Source organism: Cuculus canorus, chromosome 17 (genome assembly GCF_017976375.1).
Source record: "Cuculus canorus isolate bCucCan1 chromosome 17, bCucCan1.pri, whole genome shotgun sequence".
In the NCBI taxonomy this organism is placed as follows: Eukaryota; Metazoa; Chordata; class Aves; order Cuculiformes; family Cuculidae; genus Cuculus; species Cuculus canorus.
The window spans coordinates 6741335-6762627 of NC_071417.1; the positions used below are offsets into that span (position 1 = coordinate 6741335).

General features: G+C 41.9%; 2 protein-coding genes across 7 annotated transcripts; one reads left to right on the forward strand and one right to left on the reverse strand.

Moving 5' to 3' along the window:
* Positions 1–213: 213 nt before the first annotated feature.
* Positions 214–1658, reverse strand: RSPH14 (radial spoke head 14 homolog). Its single transcript, XM_054082682.1, has 4 exons — positions 1282–1658; positions 776–878; positions 484–602; positions 214–233 (listed from the first exon to the last, which is right to left on the reverse strand). Exons 1-4 carry the CDS (start codon positions 1478–1480, stop codon positions 214–216), a joined length of 441 nt encoding a protein of 146 aa, XP_053938657.1. The 5' UTR covers positions 1481–1658.
* Positions 1659–3461: 1803 nt separating this feature from the next.
* RAB36 (RAB36, member RAS oncogene family) lies at positions 3462–20965 on the forward strand. 6 transcript variants are annotated; one of them, XM_054082144.1, is made up of 12 exons: positions 3462–3709; positions 6716–6865; positions 7597–7685; positions 8829–8917; positions 11223–11288; positions 12285–12386; positions 13554–13618; positions 14197–14248; positions 15632–15713; positions 16079–16169; positions 16696–16798; positions 17045–20964. In XM_054082144.1, exons 3-12 carry the CDS (start codon positions 7617–7619, stop codon positions 17145–17147), a joined length of 822 nt encoding a protein of 273 aa, XP_053938119.1. In that variant the 5' UTR covers positions 3462–3709; positions 6716–6865; positions 7597–7616; the 3' UTR covers positions 17148–20964. The 6 variants fall into 6 exon arrangements, with proteins under 6 accessions (XP_053938119.1, XP_053938124.1, XP_053938120.1 ...); XM_054082149.1 differs by having other exon boundaries at positions 3465–3709; positions 16696–16815; XM_054082145.1 differs by having other exon boundaries at positions 3482–3559.
* The last annotated feature ends 328 nt before the right edge of the window (positions 20966–21293 follow it).

Sequence of the window (21293 nt, forward strand, 5' to 3'; positions counted from 1 at the left end):
TTCTACCTTGTTCCTTGTATCACCCCCAGATTTGTTGTTCTTTAAATTCACTGCCCGAAAGCAATGTCAAAGCACACATTTAAGGAACAGTGCCTAAGAGCATGAGGCCAAAGGCCTATGGAACACACAGTGCAGCGGATGCTGCCCTTACTCACTTAGTCTTCTCCTGCGGCGCTGCTTGCAAGGAGTGGGGAAAACATAAAACCGGAATTTTTAGAAGCGCAAAACCAGCTCTAGAAAACACAGTTGTCGCCACCAACAGAAAAGCTGACGTTCATACTTTGCAAAGTTTTCTAACAGAACCCAAAGAATAAATTCTCATAGGAAAACAAACTAAAGACAGTAAGAAAAGATATTGATTTTAAATATGATTTTCAAGGAAAAGGGAATAAAATAAATCTGGAAGGCATTACATAGCGAATATGGTAAATTCACCTACCTGCCTTGCCTATTTGAATCCTTAACTGCTGAAAAAATCCCTACCTTCGGGTATTTTTGCCATCATTTCAAGAACCTGATGCGTATTCTTCCGACAGATATCTTCTGGATCATCCAAGAGTTCAATGAGGGCAAAAATGATTCCATTCTGTACCAGCCCTTGCCTACAAACAACATTGGAGGATAGATTTAACTAAGCATAACAAAACTCAACTACTGTGGATGCACAATCTTAACTAAATACTATTACCAAAACTTAGAAAGTCTGTTATTATTTCTCAGGGAAACCTCTCTACTGATTCTCATACCATTCAGTAAACTCTGGAACTACACCTACCTGCCGATGTTATGCATAGCCATTATATAGAGGATTTCTGTTGTTTTTTGTCGGACAATACAGTCATGATGCTGCAGCAAAGTCTTCAGGTTATCCAAGAATCCTACGAGAGACAACGGTTCATTTTTACATTTCTTACCTTCAGCATTAATTTAAAATAGCAATACTAACTTTTATTTCACAATTTGAAGTGGAAAAATCACAATTTTCTTCTTGTCCTGATGGGGAAACTCTTGTTGTTGTATCTCAAGTAGGGAAGAAATTTCCAAATTACAAGGCCAAAAATGTCATGCTGCAAACAAGCTGCTGGCTTCTGTGTCAACTTAAATCCTAATCTTGCAAATATTTATGAAGTGATATAATTCTGAAGATAACATGTCAGTGAGGCTACTGATGTTTTTAGAAATGCAGTGTTTGCAGGATGGATGCCTACATTCTCCATCAAAGATATCACAAGCAAGAAAAGCAGCACGCTGTGTCTGAGCTTGAGACCACAGAGCACTCACCTACTGCTATGGCCTGATAGACTTTTTCCGGGTCGTGGACCAGGTCGCAGAGGGCCATCAGTGCCCGCTGCTGAGTCAGGAGATCCAGAGACTGTAACTCCTCGTTCAGTTTGGGAAGGGCCCTCTGTCCAAATGCAACGGGAGCTTTTGTGGGATCTATATCAGGGGGGAGGTTGGCTGAGATACGAGCATGTGCCATCTTAAGTTTTCCTGTGAAGGATTCTCTATCCCTAAAAATATCCAAAATGACTGTGCCTGGTTGCTGGACAGATAATGTATGAAAAAGGCAAGTACTGACTTTAAACAGTGCTCTGTGTCTCTGAAGAGCTCTGTTAGCACACAGTCATGGTTAGGGAGCTCTGGGAAAGAAGGCTGGAACGGTTCGTGGTCAACAGCATTAATATCTGTTCATCAGCTGAATTGTCTGATCTGGTTTAATTTTCCGAACACTGAAATATAAAAAAAAGAGAGAAAGCTTCAGAAGGCAGAGTAAGGGAGGGAAAGCTTTTCACAGGGTTAAAGTGAAGCAGTCCCATATCCCGAACCAGTAAGGCGCTCAAAATAGTATTAAAGGGAAGACAAATACAATGTCATTTTCCAAACCCCTGTTCTTTTTGAAGGCACCCAGCCAAACCCACCCTTAGGACCTGCTGAATGTATTTGTGACTCTTGTAATGTATAGCTTCTCCACTCTAGTTTAGGGCTGCCACTCCAATTCCAGGCAGCCCCTTTCCCTGCCTCCCACAGCATCCCAGCCCGGTCCAGCTCTCACAGCGGAATGCTGATTGAGGTGCAGCTCTGATCCTGCTGGCCAGGGCGGGCATGAGCCCAGGGTCCCCTGGATACTGAAAATGCTGGCAAATAAACTCTCGAAGATTCAGTTTTGAATTTTAGAAAGCAAGTACCTTTTAGCAGGTCCGAGCAAGGTGAAGGAGTGATCTCCATTAATCACATGCAGCAAGACAAGAGCTGGGGACAGAATATACTTCCCACTTATATGCATATGTAAACATTTTCCCAGAAATCTTATGCATATTTTATTACTATTCAAGGACCAATGTTAATGTTATTGTGAACTTCACAACAGTGAAAGCTCTTGCTAATGTGGAGCTGGCTCCAGCTCTCTGCTTGACTTGGCGTTTGGGATAGGGAAGGGCTACCAACAGTCTTACATGGAGTGGCTGAGGGAACTGGGGCTGTTTAGCCTTGAGGAGGCTGAGGGGAGACCTTATCACTGCCTACAACTACTTGAAAGGAGGTTGTAGAGAGGTGGGTGCTGGTCTCTTCTCCCAAGTGACAGGTGATAAGACGAGGGGGAATGGCATCAAGCTGCGCCAGTGCAGTTAGACATCCGGAATTCATTTTTCACAGAAAGGGTCATCAGACCCTGGCAGAGGCTGCGCAGGGAGAGAGTGGAGACACCACCCCTGGAGGGGTTTAAAGGACGGGTAGATGAGGTGCTCAGAGACATGGTTTAGTGGCAGATAGGAATGGTTGGACTCGATGATCTCAGAGATCTTTTCCAACCTCGTGACTCTATGAACAGAGGGGATTCAAGAAGATGGGTCTGTTCAGCACAGACCACAGGGAATACACGGTGTTATCACCCCCACAAAATGAGCAGCATCTGGGGAAACACTGCTTGAAGGACAGCACGCTCTCAGGGGGACATTCTGCTTAACTTTCGAAAAAGAGCAGTTACTTAGACGAAACCGAACTCTACTTTAGCTTAAATAAAAAATGTTCCACATTTTATAACAGCGACTGCTCCTTATACCAGCGGTGAGCGCTGTGTACCGGCAGCAGCTGCTGCCCCCGCCCCCCCGGGCTCCCCTCACCGGCCGCGCCGCTCCGGCACCTACTGAGCCCCGCGAGTCTCCGCAGAACGCGGGCACCCGGCGTCCCGGTTGCCGCAGCGACGGGCTGACTGCGCACAGCCCGCGGGGAGGGCCAAGGGGGCGGGGCGGCTGAGGCGGCTCCGGGCGGGGTGGCTGAGGCGGGGCGGCCCCTCAGGGAGACTGAGGCGGGGGTGGCCGGGGCGCGAGGGCAGGGAGGAGGAGGAGGGAGAGCGGGGCGGCCCCTCCGGGCACGAAGGCTGAGGCGCGCGCTGCGCCGCGAGGGCGCCCCTTCAGGGCGGGGCGCGAGGGCGGGGCGACCCCTCAGGGGCACTGAGACGCGGGCGGTTGAGGGCGCGAGGGCGCGACTGCCTTGAGGCGAAAGAAAGGTTCCCCAGCCGGGTGTGCGCCCCGCCGGCCTGGCGTCTCCGCTGAAGCATGAGGTAGAGCCTCTCCTTTCGCCCGCCTGTTGAAGTCGTTTCATGCAAACAGAACTGAAAGAAACTCAGACCGAACGAAATGGTGCCGGGGCGAGGGCAGAGCCCGCGGCGAAAGGCTCTGAGGGGTAAAGGGATCTTCGCAGGTTCTGAAAGGTTTGTCTTTCCTAGTCTTCTCCAGAACGCGGCTGTAGGGCCGTGGAGTGGGTTGGGGTGGAAGGGACCTCAAGTCCCATCCAGTCCCACCCCCTGCCATGGGCAGGGACACCTCCCGCTGGATCAGGGGCTCCAAGCCCCATCCAACCTGGCCTGGAACCCCTCCAGGGATGGGGCAGCCACCCCTGCTCTGGGCAGCCTGGGCCAGGGCCTCCCGCCCCCCTGCAGGAAAACATTGCTCCCTAAGATTTCATCTCAGTCTCTGCTGTTTATCTTAAAACCAGTCCCCTCATCCTGTCCCTGCACTCTCCGATCAAGAGCACCTCGCCAGCTTTCCTGGATCACCTTTCAGTACTGGAAGCTGATCTAAGGTCTCCCTTCTCTTCTTCAGGCTGAACAACCCCAACTCTCACAGCCTGGTCTCTTATAGGAGGTGTTCCAGGCCTCAGATCATCTTCATGGCCTCCTCTGCACCTGCTCCAACAGCTCCATGTTCTTCCTGTGCTGAGGACTCCAGAACTCAACACAAGACTCCAGGTGGAGTCTCACAAGAGCAGAGGGGCAGAATATGCTCCCTCACCTGCTGGTCCCACTGCTCTGGATGCAGCCCAGGACATGGTTTGCTCTGCAAATAGAGAAGTCATTGAGATGTTTTTCATTATATTTGAGTAACAATTATAATAATCAAAGTTCTTAAACTGGATTTTATGAAGCCAAAATCATTCAGATGAGCCGGATTAAAATAAAATACAGGAACAGATTCTGGTTTGCTGATCTTTGAAATCCGTAAATGAAAAATCACTACTTTAAAAGTATTTTCCAGTAAGAATTCATTTATCTGCAACATTTTAGAGCAGATTATTTAAAGCAGAGGTTAGTTTCCTGAATTAGATTAGACTTCCACTACCTACCTACCTGTAAAGTTTCTCCCTGTTTCAGCAGGAAGAACATGAACTTTTCTCAGTGCAGAAGGGGCAGGACATCACCGATTTCTCGTCGTTCAGTTAGCTCTGCTCTTATCCTTTTGACTTGGATTCTTCTGTCTTGTCCTTGGAATACTGGTTCTGGTTAGTGGTCATGGCATTAATTTATGTGCTGCTTCTGAATGCCTTCCTCAAACCCTTTGTCTATCCCCGAACTCTGCTGGTGCTACTGTTCTTGTAACAGTAATGTAAGGAGGGTTGTGATGCCATGGAGACACTGTATTCCCAGTCTTCCCTGGTAACTGAATGCCCTACAGAGCTGTAAGAAGAGAAAATCTGGATCTCGGTACCGATCACTCTTATTTTTTAGCAGCTTTGTATTTCTTAAATTGTTGATCTTTTTCCTCTAATTGTGGGGTTAATTTGTTGCTTTGGTAAATTGGGGTATACTTATGTGTGTATAAGAGATTTAGATTAAGTATACTCAGTGTAAGTGAAGATGGCCTTTCAGTTTTAGAATGTTTCTGTTTGGTTGCCTCGATCCCTCCTGTACTTTGGTTTCACTGAGATTGTTGTGTTGATTTTTTTTGTAGCTGAGTTTGTGAAGGTGCTGTAGGAAAGGAGAAACCCATAGCATTTCTACATGCTTAGGATGTGTTGAACTAGAACTAGGAGAGTATGGAGACAGCAAGTTAAGTGTAAGATTACCAATGACTAGAAAGACATTTATATAATTCAGATTGCCTCCTTGGTGACATGCACTTCCTGACTCTAAAGCTGAGATGAAATCAAACTGAAATTCTGAAAAAATCCCTCAGGATTTTCTTTATAATTGCTGTGCATAATATTAGCACTGTAACAGCTCCTCACTCCATTAGTTCTTTGTCTGCTAGGTTAATCATAGAATCACTGAATTGTTTAGGTTGGAAAAGACATTTAAGATCATCAAGTCCAACCTTTAACTTCACACTGCCAAGTTCACCATTAAACCATGTCTGTAAGTACTCCATCTACCTGTCTTTTACATCCCTCCAGGGATGGTGACTCCACCACTGCACCGGGCAGCCTCTGCCAGTGCCTGACAATCCTTTCTGTGGCGTAATTTTTCTTAATATCCAGCCTAAACCTCTCCTTGCACAAGTTGAGACCATTTCCTCTCATCCTATAACTTGTTGATTGGGAGAAGAGCCCAATACCCACCTCCTTTCCGGGAGCTGCAGAGAGCAATGAGGTCTCCCCTCAGTTGCCTCTTCTGCAAGCTAAACAGCCCCAGGTCTCTCATCCACTCCCAGAACCTCTGGGCTCCAGACCCTTCCCCAGCTCCACTCCCTTCTCTGGACATGCTCCAACCCCTCAATATCTTTCTTGGAGTGAGGGGCTCGAAACTGAATCCAGGATTCCAAGTGCGGCCTCACCAGTGCCAAATCCAGGACAACAATCCCTTCCCTACTGCTGCTGCCACTCTGTGGCTGACCCAAGGCAGTATGCCATTGGCCACCTTGGCCCCCTGGACCACTGCTGGCTCATGATCAGCCGTTGTTGATCAACACCCCTAGGTCCTTTTCTGGTGGGCAACTTTCCAGCTGTTCTTTGCCAGCCTGGAGTGTTGCATGTGTTGTTGTGACCCAAGTGCAGGACCCTGGCACTCAGCCTTGTTGAACCCCATCCTGCTGGCCTCGGCCCATGGTTCCAGATTTCTCTGCACTTCCTTCCTCCCCTTGAGCAGATCGACACTCCTGCACACTTTCTGCAAACTCACTGAGGGAGCACTTGATCCCCTTGTCTGGATCATGCGTATAGATATTAAACAAAACCAGTCCCAGCACAGCCCTGGTGACACTGCTTGTGACTGTCCGATCATGACTGGACTTGGCTCCGTTCATCACAACACTCTGGGCTTGGCCTCCAGCCAGCTTTTTACCCAGCGAAGAGCATGCTTGCTCTTTGTATCCACGTATGCAACTATCAGAATACAAACCTATTTTCTTATACAGGGTTAGCAGATGAGTTAGTTCATTAAGGAGCCGTTTCTGATTGAAGGAATCTATATGATTACTAAACCCAGTTTGTTCTTTTAAACCAGGGCCCTCTGTGCAGCTAAATTGCTCCAACTCCTCCTCCCCAGGCTGTATGAGAAGGGGAGGAGGAGAACTGTTGCCAGCCTGTTGCTATGACCACGCAGCAGCGGCTGAGCCGTTTGTGTGGCTGGATCATACCGCATTGGCGCAGCACGGTGAGTCCTCCCTTACACTTTGCTACACGATGAATGTTGGGATTGAAAACGTTCTTTTGAGTGCCAGTAAGGAAGTGGTACCCTGTGAAGGGTCCTCTCCCGTGGAAACCCATGAGGTTTTGCTGCATAAACGAACTGATACCTCTCAAGTGGATATCAAAATGCATTTGTCGTTTCCAGGTGAACAGTATTCTTTTTCCATGTCAGACTATACTGATTTCATTCTTTCTGAGCTGATCTTGGATGAAAGTTTGACATTGTGCCAAGAAATGTGGCAGCTTCATCTTCTGTCGTTTCTTTTGACCGAATTAAATTTGGTATCCACTAACAGTTATTGATGTCCTTAGTGCTGAGACATTGAAGAAAATGATGAGCAAGATTTTTAAATTAAATACTGCAAAGCCATTTGAGGGCTAAACTACAAGCACTTATGTTGAATTAAGCAAACAGTTCTCTGCCCTCCCACAGAGTTAGACTTGGTGCCTTGTAGCTCCAGAAAGCTGCTGTCTACTACTTCAGATGTGTGCACTGAAGTGGTTCCTTTTGCATAAGAAACAGTTTTTTTCAATGCAAATAAAGTCCAAGAACTGTCACTTGCACTGAAAAGAAAAAAAAAAAAAAAGATGGTGAATGTGGTGAATGGTAAGAACTGTTGTTTTTTTTATGTTTTTTTCCCTATGTTGTGGCAATTCCTGGACACTGTTTCTCTTTACATATTTCCTGTCTGGTAGAACATAATTGAATTTGAGGGATGAAGTCCAACCTAATGCACTTGGTTCCGCCAGTGAGCAGGGACAGAAGAATCTCACAGTTCCCCAAAGTAAGTGTTCTTTATCCCTCTGGTCTGCAGTGCCTGCCATAGTGAGCTGTCTTTCCCTGTGCTAATAGTGGCTTAATTTAATGTACAGTTGTATTCTGCTAAAATCACAAATTGTTTAAGGATTTCTCTCAAAGGTGAATGACCTCATGTTCCCATTCGATGCTGATGTCTTTAATTATAATCCACATTTTTCTTTTAACCTTTACAGAAAGTGACTCTTGCCACAAAAGTGTTATCTAACAATATCTGTCTTGTTTAAGCTAAACATTACTAATTGCATGTTTAAAGTGTTGCTACACCGAGGGGAAATAAGAACCATAGCTGATATTAAATATGCAAAAGGTCTAATTAGATCTATATGGAGGCTCTGGTTGAAAAATTTGAGGCAATTTTCATTTTCTGTTTGTATAGGAACATTAGTCATACAGTAGATCAAACGCAGCAGGCACAGCAGAAACACAGAAGGAAAAGTTCATTCATGTCCCCAAAGACTCTTGTACTTGAAGCATAATAGAAGAGTTAAGGACAGGGAAGGACAAGGATTTACCATTCTGTTTTTTCAGTTGTTCATAAGATCCTCTAAAGGGAGTTGGCATTTTTTCTGTGCTTGATCTCAGCCATGTATTTCTCTTTTCATTTTATGAAAACTACCACCGTTATTTTAAGCAAATATAAGATAAAATAAGTTTTCCTTATTTTTAACTAATGCCTAATTAAAAGCTAGTGATAAAAACAGTGCTTCACGTGTAGGAGATCTAAAAGACTTTGTGGTAATAATGATTTGCTAGCGGTGTGCTCCCTTCTGTGTTTTTCTTGTGTGCCTTAGGTTGCTGCGGCCGATAAGGTACTTGTTTTGTACAGAGTGGTGAGCAAATGTGTTTGAGTGTGAAGGTTTGCTGGTGCTCTGGTGCTGGCACATGGAAAAGTTAGCGAACGATGGCGCTGCCCAAAGGGGTTTCTACAAACATAACTGTGGGGGAGCCTTACTGCCTTCTAATCTAAGCTGTCCTTTTTCTTATGCCAGGGTATCCCTGTGCTTCACAAACTCTTTGAATTCATCTTCTTATCTATTTTTTCCTTGCTGGTTTGACTTGTTGCAAATCAAGAGCATGTATCCCAGGTGCTGTTCTCTCCTGTTTGCAGTGGTACACGCCTGAGGCCTGTCTGCAGTTCAAAGAGCACTTCCATGCGCAGGTCAGGACGGCTTGTCAGCAGAGCACTGGAACAGTTGGGTAAGTCTGCAATAAACCAAGTATGCAATGAAGAAAGTATTCTAAGCTCTTTATAGCCTGCTTCCTTCATATGTTTTTCTCCCTCATTCCTCATCTTCCTCCCTTCAGTATGTTTCAAGCCAGCTAAGTCCATGCACATGGTAGTTCTCTGACCTGTTTGACAGTAAATGAATAAAATACCCTTCTCATAATTGTTAAATATACTTCTTCTGGCTTAAGTAGTGTTGAAAAAATAGCAGAGTTGTTTAGCGACTTTAAACTAAACTCTTAGTTCAAAAGATTAATTGACTTTTTAGAATTAGTGTTGAATTTTGCACATGAAATTCAGTCTGGCAACTAAAGTCTAAAGCAATTATAAGGATTAGGGCAGATCTAGGCTACCTGTGTTCTCTGTTGGTGTTCCAAATGAGCAATTAATGAAGTCTTTTAAGGGCTATAAACATACAACAGCTCTAAGTTGCTTGAAACACTGAAGAATCTAGCGTTAGTGTTTTAGAAGTATACATGCTGAGAAATTGTCTTAAACGTTTCCTTAAAACTGGAGCAAAATTCTGGTAAATACATAGCTTTGAAAAATCCAAAGTAACAGTTTTATGCCTTTGTAATATTATTTATATTGTTTTGGTTTCTTTTTACATTATCTCTCTCCCATAACTGTTACTTGTACTGATTTAATTCCTGAAGCAAGACAAGAAGGCTAAACTGTTAGAAATCATCACTATTCAGTTAAAATAAATAGCCATAGGCTTTAGTGATAAAAGCTTCTGTGTTGCAGTGTGAAAGATCTTTCATTAAGTGGAGCTTCTATGAATACTGACAATTAGCTCGCTATTCTTTCAAATCTAGAGTTGTTGATTGCCATGACACTTGTCATGATACCCATCTTTAAATGGAACTTCTTATCCATTTCACTAGAGAGTTGCTGAAAAAAACTGAAGCCAAAATATGCCTCATTGAGAGACATCAGTAAGTTTATTGCACAGTCACTGTTTAGTTTCATGTAAATTTGTTATAAAGTGTCAGACAAGTTTGCTAGCAAGACATGCTTTAGTGAACTGAGACATTTTTTTTTCCTCTGTCACTAAGATCTATTTGGTTTTTTATTTCCAGAGCATAGCAACTGTCTGGTTAATTTATTCTGATAACAGAGTATAGCTAAAAAGTTTTATCTTTTGGCTTTGTGCTTACAATTAAACCACTTTCCTGTAACTGCTCCCTAGATAGTACTATTATTGGGTCTTTTGGTGGGGTGGGGGTAGGAAGGACAGACTACTGAGTGTTTTGTACAGTGATTTAAAACTTGGTGGGAATAACTATCATCTTCTTTTTCCATTATCCCAAATAATGAAATATTTCTTCCCCATTTGAAAAGGTAGTCTGAAAAATTCAGTAACTAATGGCTGTATTTAAGACTCTTTTGATATTCCATAAATGTGTTGAATTGTCTAATCCAGAGAGTTCCCCTTACTGTACAAATTAATGGAACACACACCTCTAAACCATCACTTACTTTTTTGTGTTTCCATTAAGGTCATTGATTTTATTCAGTATTTTATCAGTAACAATTAATCAGACAGAGACATGTCAGTGGCTTCAGGGTCTGTGGCCACCCAGTTATCATTGACTGGCATACAAAATGCCTTTTTTTCTCTGAAATATTAGTCATGCAGCTTACCAGGCAAGATTTGGACTATTTAGAATAGATAACTTGGAATCAGCATCACATGGAAGCCTGATATAACCAGAAATAGTATTGAATAGAGGATTAATTCTTTTGTTTAAAAAGCCATTGCTTGATATAAAAGAATGTTAAACCTCTTAAGCCATTTTTGTAGCATGTGCATGAGAGATGTCAATCCAAGTTTAGGTCAGCAAATGCTCTTACGTTCCCTCACCACCTTTATCTCCTGAGAGATACACTACATTTCAATTTTAAGGATGCAGGCTGAGTCATCTCCAGCCCATCTGCTGTGTTCTGTGGGAGGACCCTGCGCAAAGAGGATTTTTTGCATGAAGCCAGCTTCCGATTAATATTATTCCAGATAGTCAGAAAATGTATTGACTCTAACCATGGGTGTTTTGAGTAAGAAATCGAGTATTTTTCCTCCAGAAGGGGGAGGTGACCTTCTTTCTCTTCCTTAAAATTTAAGGCTCTAATCCTGCAACACAGTGGCATTTGGGTAAACTGGAGTCACAGGTACATGTACTCATCACTTTCAGTTTAAGGGTCTAAATCAGGATTTTTAGAGAGAGAATGTTGAAACTCCTACTAAAAACATGTAATGTTTTCAAATATTTATAACAGGCTGAAAATATCCAAAGTGGTTGTGGTAGGAGACCTGTATGTTGGGAAAACCAGCCTTATCAACAGGTATGGTGTATGTCAGCAGATGGTTTGATTCTGCTCTTTGTGAAGTAAATGTTTTAATGTTTTCACTCCTGTCCATTCAGGGTAGTACTTCATGGCTTTGTTATTAAACAGAAGACAAACAAAGGCTATAGTATGAGACAGGCTTGGTATTCCAAAACAGAAAGTCAGGCTTCAGCCCTTTAGCCAGTATGTGTTATATTCTGAACTATTTTTATCCAGTCAAATCTTATACAGTGTTTCCTTAAGAAATCCAGTCTAAAGGCTAAACAATCAGAAGGTACCAAAAAAAAAAAAAGAAATATATCTATCTTTCCAGTGTCCGAGTCTTGGTTTCGTGTTTTTTCATTACTTCTAAGGTTGTTCACCAAAACATTCTTAAATCATCCTTGTGTGGGTACTTGTACTCATTTCTACAGCTGCAAGACTGTAGAGGAAGCTCAAGTTTTTCCATAGCTTATAAAATAAGATAAAATGCAGAATATCTTAAGGAATAGTTGTTCGATTCTTTATGTTAAAAACAGCTCTTATGCTTTTGATACCTAAGTCTAAGGAACAGACCACTGAATTTCTGTAGCTTATGATCAGCATGACAGCTTTCTGTCTATGTTTGTGTTTTGTTATTATTATTTCTTCCACATTCTGAAGTAGATATGGTAAGTTTTTAATGTCATTGATTAATAATTTGGGTCATTATTTATCACCCAAAATATATTCCCTTGTAACTAAAACTACAGAATAATGTATCTTCCTGAACAGTCAAAAGATATTTTTACTGGTTCCCATCTCCTCCTGAGAGCTTACCAGATCTATGTGCTTTCTAGTTTATTATCCAGCTTCTCCTGTTTTTAAATAAGTTTCTTGATGGTTTTGTATCTACTTCTGCAATATAAAACAGTCAGTTAATTCTTTCCTTCATAATTCACCCTAGATAGTGTTAGCTTTGCAGTTATTTGCAGCTGGATGTTATTAATATTTAATTCCTTTTTTTACTTTCAGATTTTGTAAAGATAATTTTGACCGAGACTACAAAGCAACCATTGGAGTGGATTTTGAAATGGAACGTTTTGAAATAATTGGCATTCCGTACAGTCTCCAGATGTAAGCTGAAACGGCATGGTTAAGTATTGGACAGAGGAGAACCTCAACAGAACTTAAACTGCAGGCTCTAGAGGAATAAAGATGGTTTTTAAATAATAAAAACATAGCTTTCCTTCTGCAGATGGGTGTCCTTTGGTTTTTCCAGTGGCTGGAAATTGTTCTGTTGAGGGCATTGCTGAATCATCTGTGCTGTAGTATGGCCTAGAGCAGAAATAAGATGCTTTGCATTAAGTATTTTAGAGCACGAGTCTTAAAGATTTAGGAACACATTTTTTTCTGAGATCATTGATGCAAGGAGATGGCTAGTCGGAGTTATTGAGAAATACTCAGAAATCCATTTCCCACTGATTTGATTGTGGTTTTGAACATTCTGCCAGGCTCTGTCCTTTTGAAACTTAGTCCCTCTAAAAATGTAAACTGATGGATCAGTGTTTTGTCAGCTGAAGCAGTGAGTTTCATGAGCTCCTGAGAATCAGGATGCATTGTCTGCTGAATCTTGAGCCACTGGGTAGAACATTTCCTAATGAGCACTAGTGCTCCCTCTTGCTGACAGATTTTGAACAGGATACGTTTGTGAGTGTCTGTGACTGGCAGTACTAGGCTAGAATAACCCCCCACTCTGCAGTGCTAGCAGTAGCTGAGAGGACTGTATATCAATTCGCTAATAAGAAGCACTTTCGTGATTAAAGGTGTCAATAGTAGCTGGTGGACTGAGCTGTAGGTCTCTGGTTTGTGGTGTATGGACAGATATCAAATCTAGTTGTTGCAAGATTCTAGTATGGACTGATGTATGATTTGACCAGTATTAGCACAGAAAATGCTCAGAATTAGATTGCTTAGAAATACATGCAAGTGTCATATAGATGAGGAAAAATATTTTATGAAAAGAGCATTACCATGCACAATACGAATGTTTGAATTGTGTCTCCAAGATGTCTGGTATTTTTTAAAAAAAGATAAAAACAGAGGTCAGTTGTCTTCATGAAATAGAAGAGCTTTATTGTGTTTCTGTCAGTAGTTAATGAATAACATGTTCCAGATGGTAACACCTCTCTGGTATCACATTCTTCTCCGACTTGTACCAGTCTGCTGCTTCATTAGCATGTTTACTCAGGTTACACTACCTTTCATTAACCTGAAATTTCTTCTTTTTCCCCCATTGCACAGATGGGACACAGCAGGCCAGGAAAAGTTCAAGTGCATTACATCTCCTTACTACCGAGGAGCAGAGGGTGAGAACAATATTAATTTGATCCTGGCTGTGACAGGAGGTTGTCCTTTATGTGGAAATATATATGCATATGTGCTCCTTGGAAAGGTGTCTGTAGACGCAGTGTGGTGGAATGGATTGTCTGTTGTTGGAGAGATGAAGGAACTGAAAAGCTCATGAAGTGACACCTTGTCACATCTGCAAGCTCTTCTGATGATGCAGTGATAAAAATTGGCACTCATGTCTAGGGGGAAAACAACTTGGTGTTGGGTAAAATTAAGTTAGATGTGGGAACTTCTGGCATTCCCTTTTAATCAAAGATGATTTCTGCAGAAATTAAAGTGGTCCCAAAATGAAAAGAGTAGCAATACTATAGACTGCAGACTACAGGTAAAGACTAAATAATGTTGAAGACTGAGGACTTCAGTCTTCCTGGGTGCTAGAGAAGGAAAAGGAATGAGCAAATGAATAGTCTTCCATTGCCTCTGTGTTAAATCTGCTCTTACGCTTCTTACGTGGACATTCTCTCCCTTTAACAAGATGACTCAGAGAGACTCCTGATACACATTACTTTTTTTCTCTTCTTGTCTTTTATTGCAGTTATAATAACAGTGTTTGATCTGGCTGATATCCAGACTTTAGATCACACCAAGTAAGTTTCTGTATTTTTGCTTAGCCTTTAAAGCTTTTATAGGATATTTAATTGCTTTGGATAGTCTGTAGTTGCTGAGAACTGGTTGGATTATGAGTGTGTTTTCCATTGACCTAAGAAATGAAGAATGACAGTCACTTGTCTGGATTATGTAGGGAGGAATTTTTCTGAAGAAAATGCAGAGCATAAATTTAAACAACTTACCCTTGACTTCCTTTATAGTCAGGGGAGAGAAAATGCATTTCAGTTAAGAGATTGATCTTTTCAAAAGACATGCAGGAAGAGGTGAAGTGCACCCCAAAAGCATCCTTTTTTTCCCCTCCCATTTGCTACAAACAGAATTTCAGGCTGGCACCTGATGGGAGTGGTGAATTTGATGAGAGGTATCTTGTGCATTATGTCTCAAGACTATTTTCTAGGCATACTGCTAGACAAAATTGTTTTCTTCTTCTTGTTTTTGTAGTGATTCCATTGGGATTCTGTGAACAGGGGAGAGAAAATTGAAAACTTGGTGTGGATATAATTAAACTTGCTGCTTTGGATACTTGTAATGGTTTGGTTACAACTGCATGCTAATTGGTATGAGTAAACTTGTTCTGCCATTAGTGCAGGCTGCAAAACCCTATATGGCTCTATGAGCCACGTTGTGCCAGCTCAGAAAGACATATTTCTAACTCTGTTGTGACTGTAATGCAGGTACATGATTCTTTACAACCTGTAACTGTCTTAATTTGTTGTGTATTAGACTGTTTCCTCCAAGTACTGCCGTGGTACATCGCTCATTCCATAGGACTTCATGAAATAATGTACAAATTAGTATCTCTGCTAGGCTGAAAATAATTGAGGCCTGTGAGCCTGGTTTCCCACACACATGTGTACTCCCTTCCCTCCCTGAGTTATGTTGGATGACTTGAGAGGAACTTGATTGCTAGAATAACAAAATATGAAAGTTTCTGAGACAAGAATCATGCAGCTTTCATAGGGGGAGCTGTTTTATAATTCTGAATAGATTCTTTCACTCTTCCTTTTTCCCATTTGTATCTAATCTGCTATATTACTCATGATTATTCCTCTGCTTCTTGTTTTCTTATTCCTTATCTCAATCAAAAGTTTTCCCCAAACCTAACACTGATAAATCTCCTCTGTAGGTGCTAAAGCAATTGTTGAATTTGCACTCTACAGTGGGCATGTTTGAACTTTTTGTTAGCAGAAGGCATATATTCAAAGAAGTTGGAATAGCTCCCTGTCTCTCTCTGGAAGGAAAGGCTTCTGATACACTTACTTAAGTTCATCTTCTCACTTTTCTTGTGACCCTATTACCTCTTGCTTTCTCCCATATTTCTCAATCCCTCTGACTTCTCTTGTCTCTCTTTTGTATTTCAGACAGTGGCTAGAAGATGCATTGAGGGAGAATGAGCCAGATTCCAGCTTCATCTTTCTGGTTGGAACTAAAAAAGATTTGGTGGTAAGTAAATAGAATGCAGATAAGGAGATCAGATTTCTCCTAGTTCCTCAAGTGATTTCCCTTACAATTTGTACACCATGTACTTGAGCTAAAGACCTTGAAGGAGAAACCTAAACAGGAAAAAAAAAAAAGAAAAAGAGGAAACAGCCTCAGGTTGTGCCAGGGGAAGTTTAGATTGGATATTAGAAAAACTCTCTTTGCTGAAAGAGTGGTAAAGCACTGGAAGAGGTTGCCCAGGGAAGTGGTGAAGTCACCATCCCACGAGGGATTAAAAAGCATGTGCACGTGGCATATACACATACATTTCCGTACGTATATGACATGTACACTTCCTATGTTAAAGTTGTTCTCTGTTATTTACTCAGTCGGATGCTGTGTGTAAAAGGACGGAGGTAGATGCCATCCGCTTTGCCAATGAGATGCAGGCAGAATACTGGTCGGTTTCAGCCAGAACAGGTGAGTTACTGCAAAGGATGTCAAAATAGCATGGCCACAAAGGCTTATGTTAAGGTGGCAGGAAGCTCAAGTGCCTTATCCCCCCCCATTCCCATACAGGTTTTTCTGTTGTTGTCGCAATTTGTTGTTATTGGAAACTTCAGGTTTATTAATGATTGATTTTATTTGAGCATTTTTACATGTGCTTGCAGTTTCTTGTTTACAGGAAGGTGTACTTGAGTGGCTCTGCAATGTCTAAGCATGTTTAATTTATGTGTAGTTACCTAAATACACGTGTGCACTGATGCTCAACATTAGCAATGAGAAAAGATTGTACCACAAACTGCATTCTCTCTGTTGCTGACTAAAAATAAAGGTACAGCACAGGGTGCAGTATTCGAGAGTAAAAAAGCTCAGAAAGTCATTCTGCAGTGGTGGGAATGGAGGACAGATTGTTGGAGAGGCCTGTTCTGTCCCAGCATTGAGCAGTGATTTCTTCACAGATGTGCCTGTTGTGCTTGATTGTGTGTTTTGTCCTGTTTCGTAGGGGAAAATGTCAAAGAGTTCTTTTGCCGAGTTGCTGCCTTGGCCTTTGAACAGTCCATGATAAAGGAGCTGGAGAAAACTGCTGGGCCCATGGCCCAAATTGGGTCAGGAAATCTCATCAGTATGTTAAGTTTTGCTTTTTGTGTATCTTCCTTATTTACAGTCTGAAGAACTGGGGAGTTTTTTCAAGCATTAAAGCCCATTTCAAATATCTGCAAGCGTATTCATGTCAGCATCTACTGAGTTCTAGCATGTAGAAGCGACTGGGGCTGCATTCAGCTTTTGTTATGCTTCATATTGGATGGTATTATTCCTTGTAAATTGAATGTATAACTTCTCTGTTTCTACAGAGCTGGAGAAGAGCAGGATGGAAATCCCAGAAGGCAACACTCAAGTCAGCCTGAGTTGCTGCTGACTGTCAACTGTTTCTGCAAGCACCATGCTTCTTCGTAGTCCAGCACAGAGCACTGCAACAATGAAAGCTCTCAAACCAGAAATAGAAAGGTTTATTTTTGGAAAGGAGGGTGGAAAACCTTAGCTAAACTTTCTTTTGAGACTTCCCTTGCTCCTGCTGGCTAACTTGTGCACAATGGTACAATTGTTACATAACCCTTTCTCTGGGTAGCAGAGAAGTAACACCCTTGTCTTAATGCAAAAAGACAATGCCAGTGCCACGTGCTCACCTGTCTGCCAGAAATGCTTGTAGTCAACAATCAGGCAATTTTAGAGTGTTGTTCTTTAATAATTCTATAGAAATCTTACCTAGTGAAGTCATGTTCTCAAGGGAGCAGAAAACAAATGGCAGTTCAGAATAAGGGGTGCTATCCATGTTTTTGCCTTTTAAGATCATAGTGTAAAATAACTCCAACTTGCTTTTATGCATCGCAAATATTTTGGAACTGCTCCAAAAGATATCTGTTTAAATAACAAGGACGGAAGTACACAAGTGCAGACTGCATAGTTTTTGTTGTCATTTCTCCATCCGGGAAAAGTCTACTCTTTTTCATTTTCCACATGAGCATCAGAGCCCAGTATTAAAATATTTCTAAGCCTAAGAGAAGCCCATGTAGGAACTTTGTTTTATCCCAGCTGTCTAATATTTTGGAAATGTTACCAGACAAGAATGCTATTCTTTTCCACTCTCTTGAATGAGACAGAAAGATTACATAGGTGCATAGCATAGAAAAATTAGACTTCATGTATTCCGAATCTTAGAGAGGATGCAGAATCCTTCTCTGGATTATCTGTACCAATACTGTCTACACTGCAATTCTAGTTTGTTGCTAAGAGTAATGACACTTTCATTTTAATCTAACTGGTTTTTTTTGTTTGTTTGTAGTTATATAAGATGATTTTGGAACCATATGCATCCTCGATCATTAACTCACCCATCCCTGTCTGTGGTAGGAATGCTGAGCTGGTAAGGCTAGATTTGATACTGCAGCTAAACTCTTAGTCACTGTCTGCTTCTACTGGACAAGATAATTTGATCACTAAATTCTAGGAGCAATTTGTTCCACAGCGTAGTAGAAGCAGTAGTAATGCAGAAACACTTTTGCCATTTTGTGAAAAGACTTGCAGCTGTGTATGCATTTAGAGGGATGGGAAAAGGTGGAGTTCACCAGAGCGGACACATGCTGGTTAAGCCCTAAGGCACTTGCTGTGTGAAGAGGTCAGCACTGACTGCTGATGGTAGAACCTGCTCTCTGGACACGTAGCTATGTCTTGGTGCGCTGGCTGGATCAAAAAAAAACATTGCCTCAGTTTTGCCCTTTCAGATACCCTTTGACATAACCTTGTGCAATTAGTTCAGAAATTACAGTCATTGTTTATTGGGGAGAGATAAGCTCTGGGTACCACTGACTGTCATAGAAGTAAAGCAGCTTTACAGTGCTCTTCTGCTTTTTAGGCAGCAATGACTGATGCCAGAAGATATTCTTGTTTTAAAAGTCATTCCTGCTGACAAATGACATTGCCAGAAAGTTGAATGACAAATAATCTTGCCAGAAATTACTATAAGAAATCTTCAGTCAGTATTTGTGAAATTGTATTAGTATGATTGATTATTATAGTTAGGTTTAAACTGCAAAGTACAAAAGAACTGGAGGGGAAATATGCTTATTTTATTTCCCTCTATTTTTTTCCAGCATCTCACTGAATTTTAATATTCAGTTCTGAGCATCCAGTTATTCATCTGTAGAGAAATATCACTGAGATCTGTAGATCATTTACTTGCACTAAGCTATACACATTTATGGTCCTTCAGAATTGCTTTAAGCACTCAAATGAGAGAATTAACTAAGGAATTGAAGTGGGACGTAGGAAAGGCTGCCTCTCTAGAAATCTACCAGCAGCTTGTAACTCTTAAGATTCAAATCCAGCATTACATGCTATGCTGGCATTAAAAAAACAAAATTGGAATGACTTCTGTAGTGCTCTAAATTTCATACTGCAGCTATTTTAGATGGAGAGAAAGAAGAAACCCTATGGACAGTTGTTAGCTTATTTATCCAAAGGTGTAATATTTTTACTGTATGAAGTTCCTTGTATTTGTTCATCTCCCAGGCCTGTTTCCCAAGAATGATGAACACACCCACCCTTTGTACCATGTGCTGCACTGGGTGGGCAGTGTGTCTGTGGTCCTCTTGTGAACTGAGTGTGAATGAGAGCAGCAAAGGTGGTTAGCTCCACGGCAGCACAGTGCATTGTCTAGGCTAGGGGTAAGTTTCAGTGCAGACACTGGTGTTTACAACTGCAAAATGACTTGGTGACAAACCTAAAAAAGATCAGGATTCCAGGGTTCCCCTTCCAAAGAAAAATCTCCTCAGTGTTTCTTTCATTGCTGAGCTTGGTTACTGTACACAAGTGCAGAGATGCATTCTCCTCAACAATGTAATCACATTGGGTGGAAAATCAATCGAGGCAATTTTTTTCTAGTGATCCAGTGCAGTGCTTGATGTCATTCCTGGTTTCTGTCTTCCGGAGCTCTAAAAACTTGACATACAATTGCAACACTCCGTCAGTCAGTAACTGTCACTTGACCATGGTCTGTCTCTATCTGTTCCACAATGGATGCTTTGGGATGAGTTTTTTTGGTTGTTGGGGTTTTGGGGGGGCTTTTTTATTGGTTGGTTGATTTTCAGGGGATGGTTTTTATCCCCATGGAGACTTTCCTAGCAGAGAACTCAGTATTAATAGTCAATGATCTAAAATGAATCTCGAATCATATTGCAAATGATGAATTGCTTAGGAAAGCACAAAGGAAAACAGCTTTGGTGGAAAAATAAATGTAAATTTGCAAGTTCTTAAATGTTTGCATCTGGCCAATGTTGTATCTGTGCGTGTTAATCTGTTCTGTCAGCAGCGTCATTGGCTTCTGTGTCTTTTCAGGTTTTCATCAATAGTTAGAGATTGCTCTAGGGAGATATACATAATGCTCTAGTGAGTGAATGCTATAAACTCCTCTATGTCTCATGCTCTGAGCACACAATTTCAAGCGAAGTGTTGGGCAAGTTGAAGTTGTAGCAGAATCTGCATTTGGTAGGAGAAGGTTGGTCCATTCTTTTGTTTTTGACCAGAAGGTCGTGCTCCAGCCAGAAACTGCCATTCTCTGAATTCTAAGGACATTTTTTTCTGGTTTTGTAGAATGATTTAGAATGGATGGGACTTCTCCAGACTTAGCGGCCTTGGCAAAATACACTGCAGAGTGCTGCTTTGTGCTGCAAAAGTATGGTTTCTTCGTTTCAGCCACAGATTAATCAGAAATCATGTTGTATATCTCTTTTAAAAGACCTACGTTTTTTTTTTCTTCTTACAAACTCTCTAGTGTGTGATCACGCTGGAGAATCAGTTCACAAGCGTCCGCTCCGGAGCTTTTGAAGCCGGTCCTGGCTGCTGTTTCCCGCCGGAGGGAGCTCTGCGGCCGCGGCGGTGCCGGCACGGCCCCGAGCCGAGCTGTACGGGTGCCCCTGGGCCGGCAGGGGGACGCGCTGCGCGGGCTGCACTTCAGACTCAAATCACAGATGGGGGCCGCCACCACAGCCTCAGTGACACTGTGTATCCTATTGATACAACACTGTTGAATGCATGAAGTACCAGCAAGCCTCGAGAGCTCCCGTCAGTTCCCACGGGAGTGCCTAGTGCTGAAGCACTGGGATAGATGAAGAGGGTACAGGTGTTCAATAGTATTGTCCGCTGGTGGTTACTTGTCCACGCAGAAATCCCTTCTCTAACTCATCAGAGTTATTACTGCCTCTGGAAGGGCACAAATGTCAGAAAAGGGACCCCAAAGAGAATAAACTCTAGACATAGAAATTCACAACTCTTCAGTTGTGGCTTCAGTAAAGCAATGTGTGAATTCCGGATATATCCCTATGATGTCACATACCTGTCATTGTTATGACCATGCCAGTACAGCCTGAAACTTCCTGTTACTGGAAATTCATGACATGTCAGGTGTCGTTGTTCAAACTGGCACCAAGTCAAACAAACAGTAAACAGTGTCAGTGGTGAAAAGCCAATTTATTTTATTTCTGTGAAAGATTGAGATGTCTAGAAAGATTTATAAAGGAATTTAGTAAACATAGGTTTTATTATGAT

Bases quoted from the DNA above. Each gene is read 5' to 3' on its own strand.
- RSPH14 (XM_054082682.1), bottom strand. From the start codon at position 1,480: ATGGCACATGCTCGTATCTCAGCCAACCTCCCCCCTGATATAGATCCC. The intron at 603-775 runs GTAGGTGTAGTT...TGTTGTTTGTAG, and splicing joins GCTATGCATAACATCGGCAG to GCAAGGGCTGGTACAGAATG. The intron at 234-483 runs GTAGGGATTTTT...TGTGTTTTCTAG, and splicing joins GATGGCAAAAATACCCGAAG to AGCTGGTTTTGCGCTTCTAA.
- RAB36 (XM_054082144.1), top strand. From the start codon at position 7,617: ATGAAGTCCAACCTAATGCACTTGGTTCCGCCAGTGAGCAGGGACAGA. The intron at 8,918-11,222 runs GTAAGTCTGCAA...TATTTATAACAG, and splicing joins CAGAGCACTGGAACAGTTGG to GCTGAAAATATCCAAAGTGG. The intron at 15,714-16,078 runs GTAAGTAAATAG...TTATTTACTCAG, and splicing joins GAACTAAAAAAGATTTGGTG to TCGGATGCTGTGTGTAAAAG.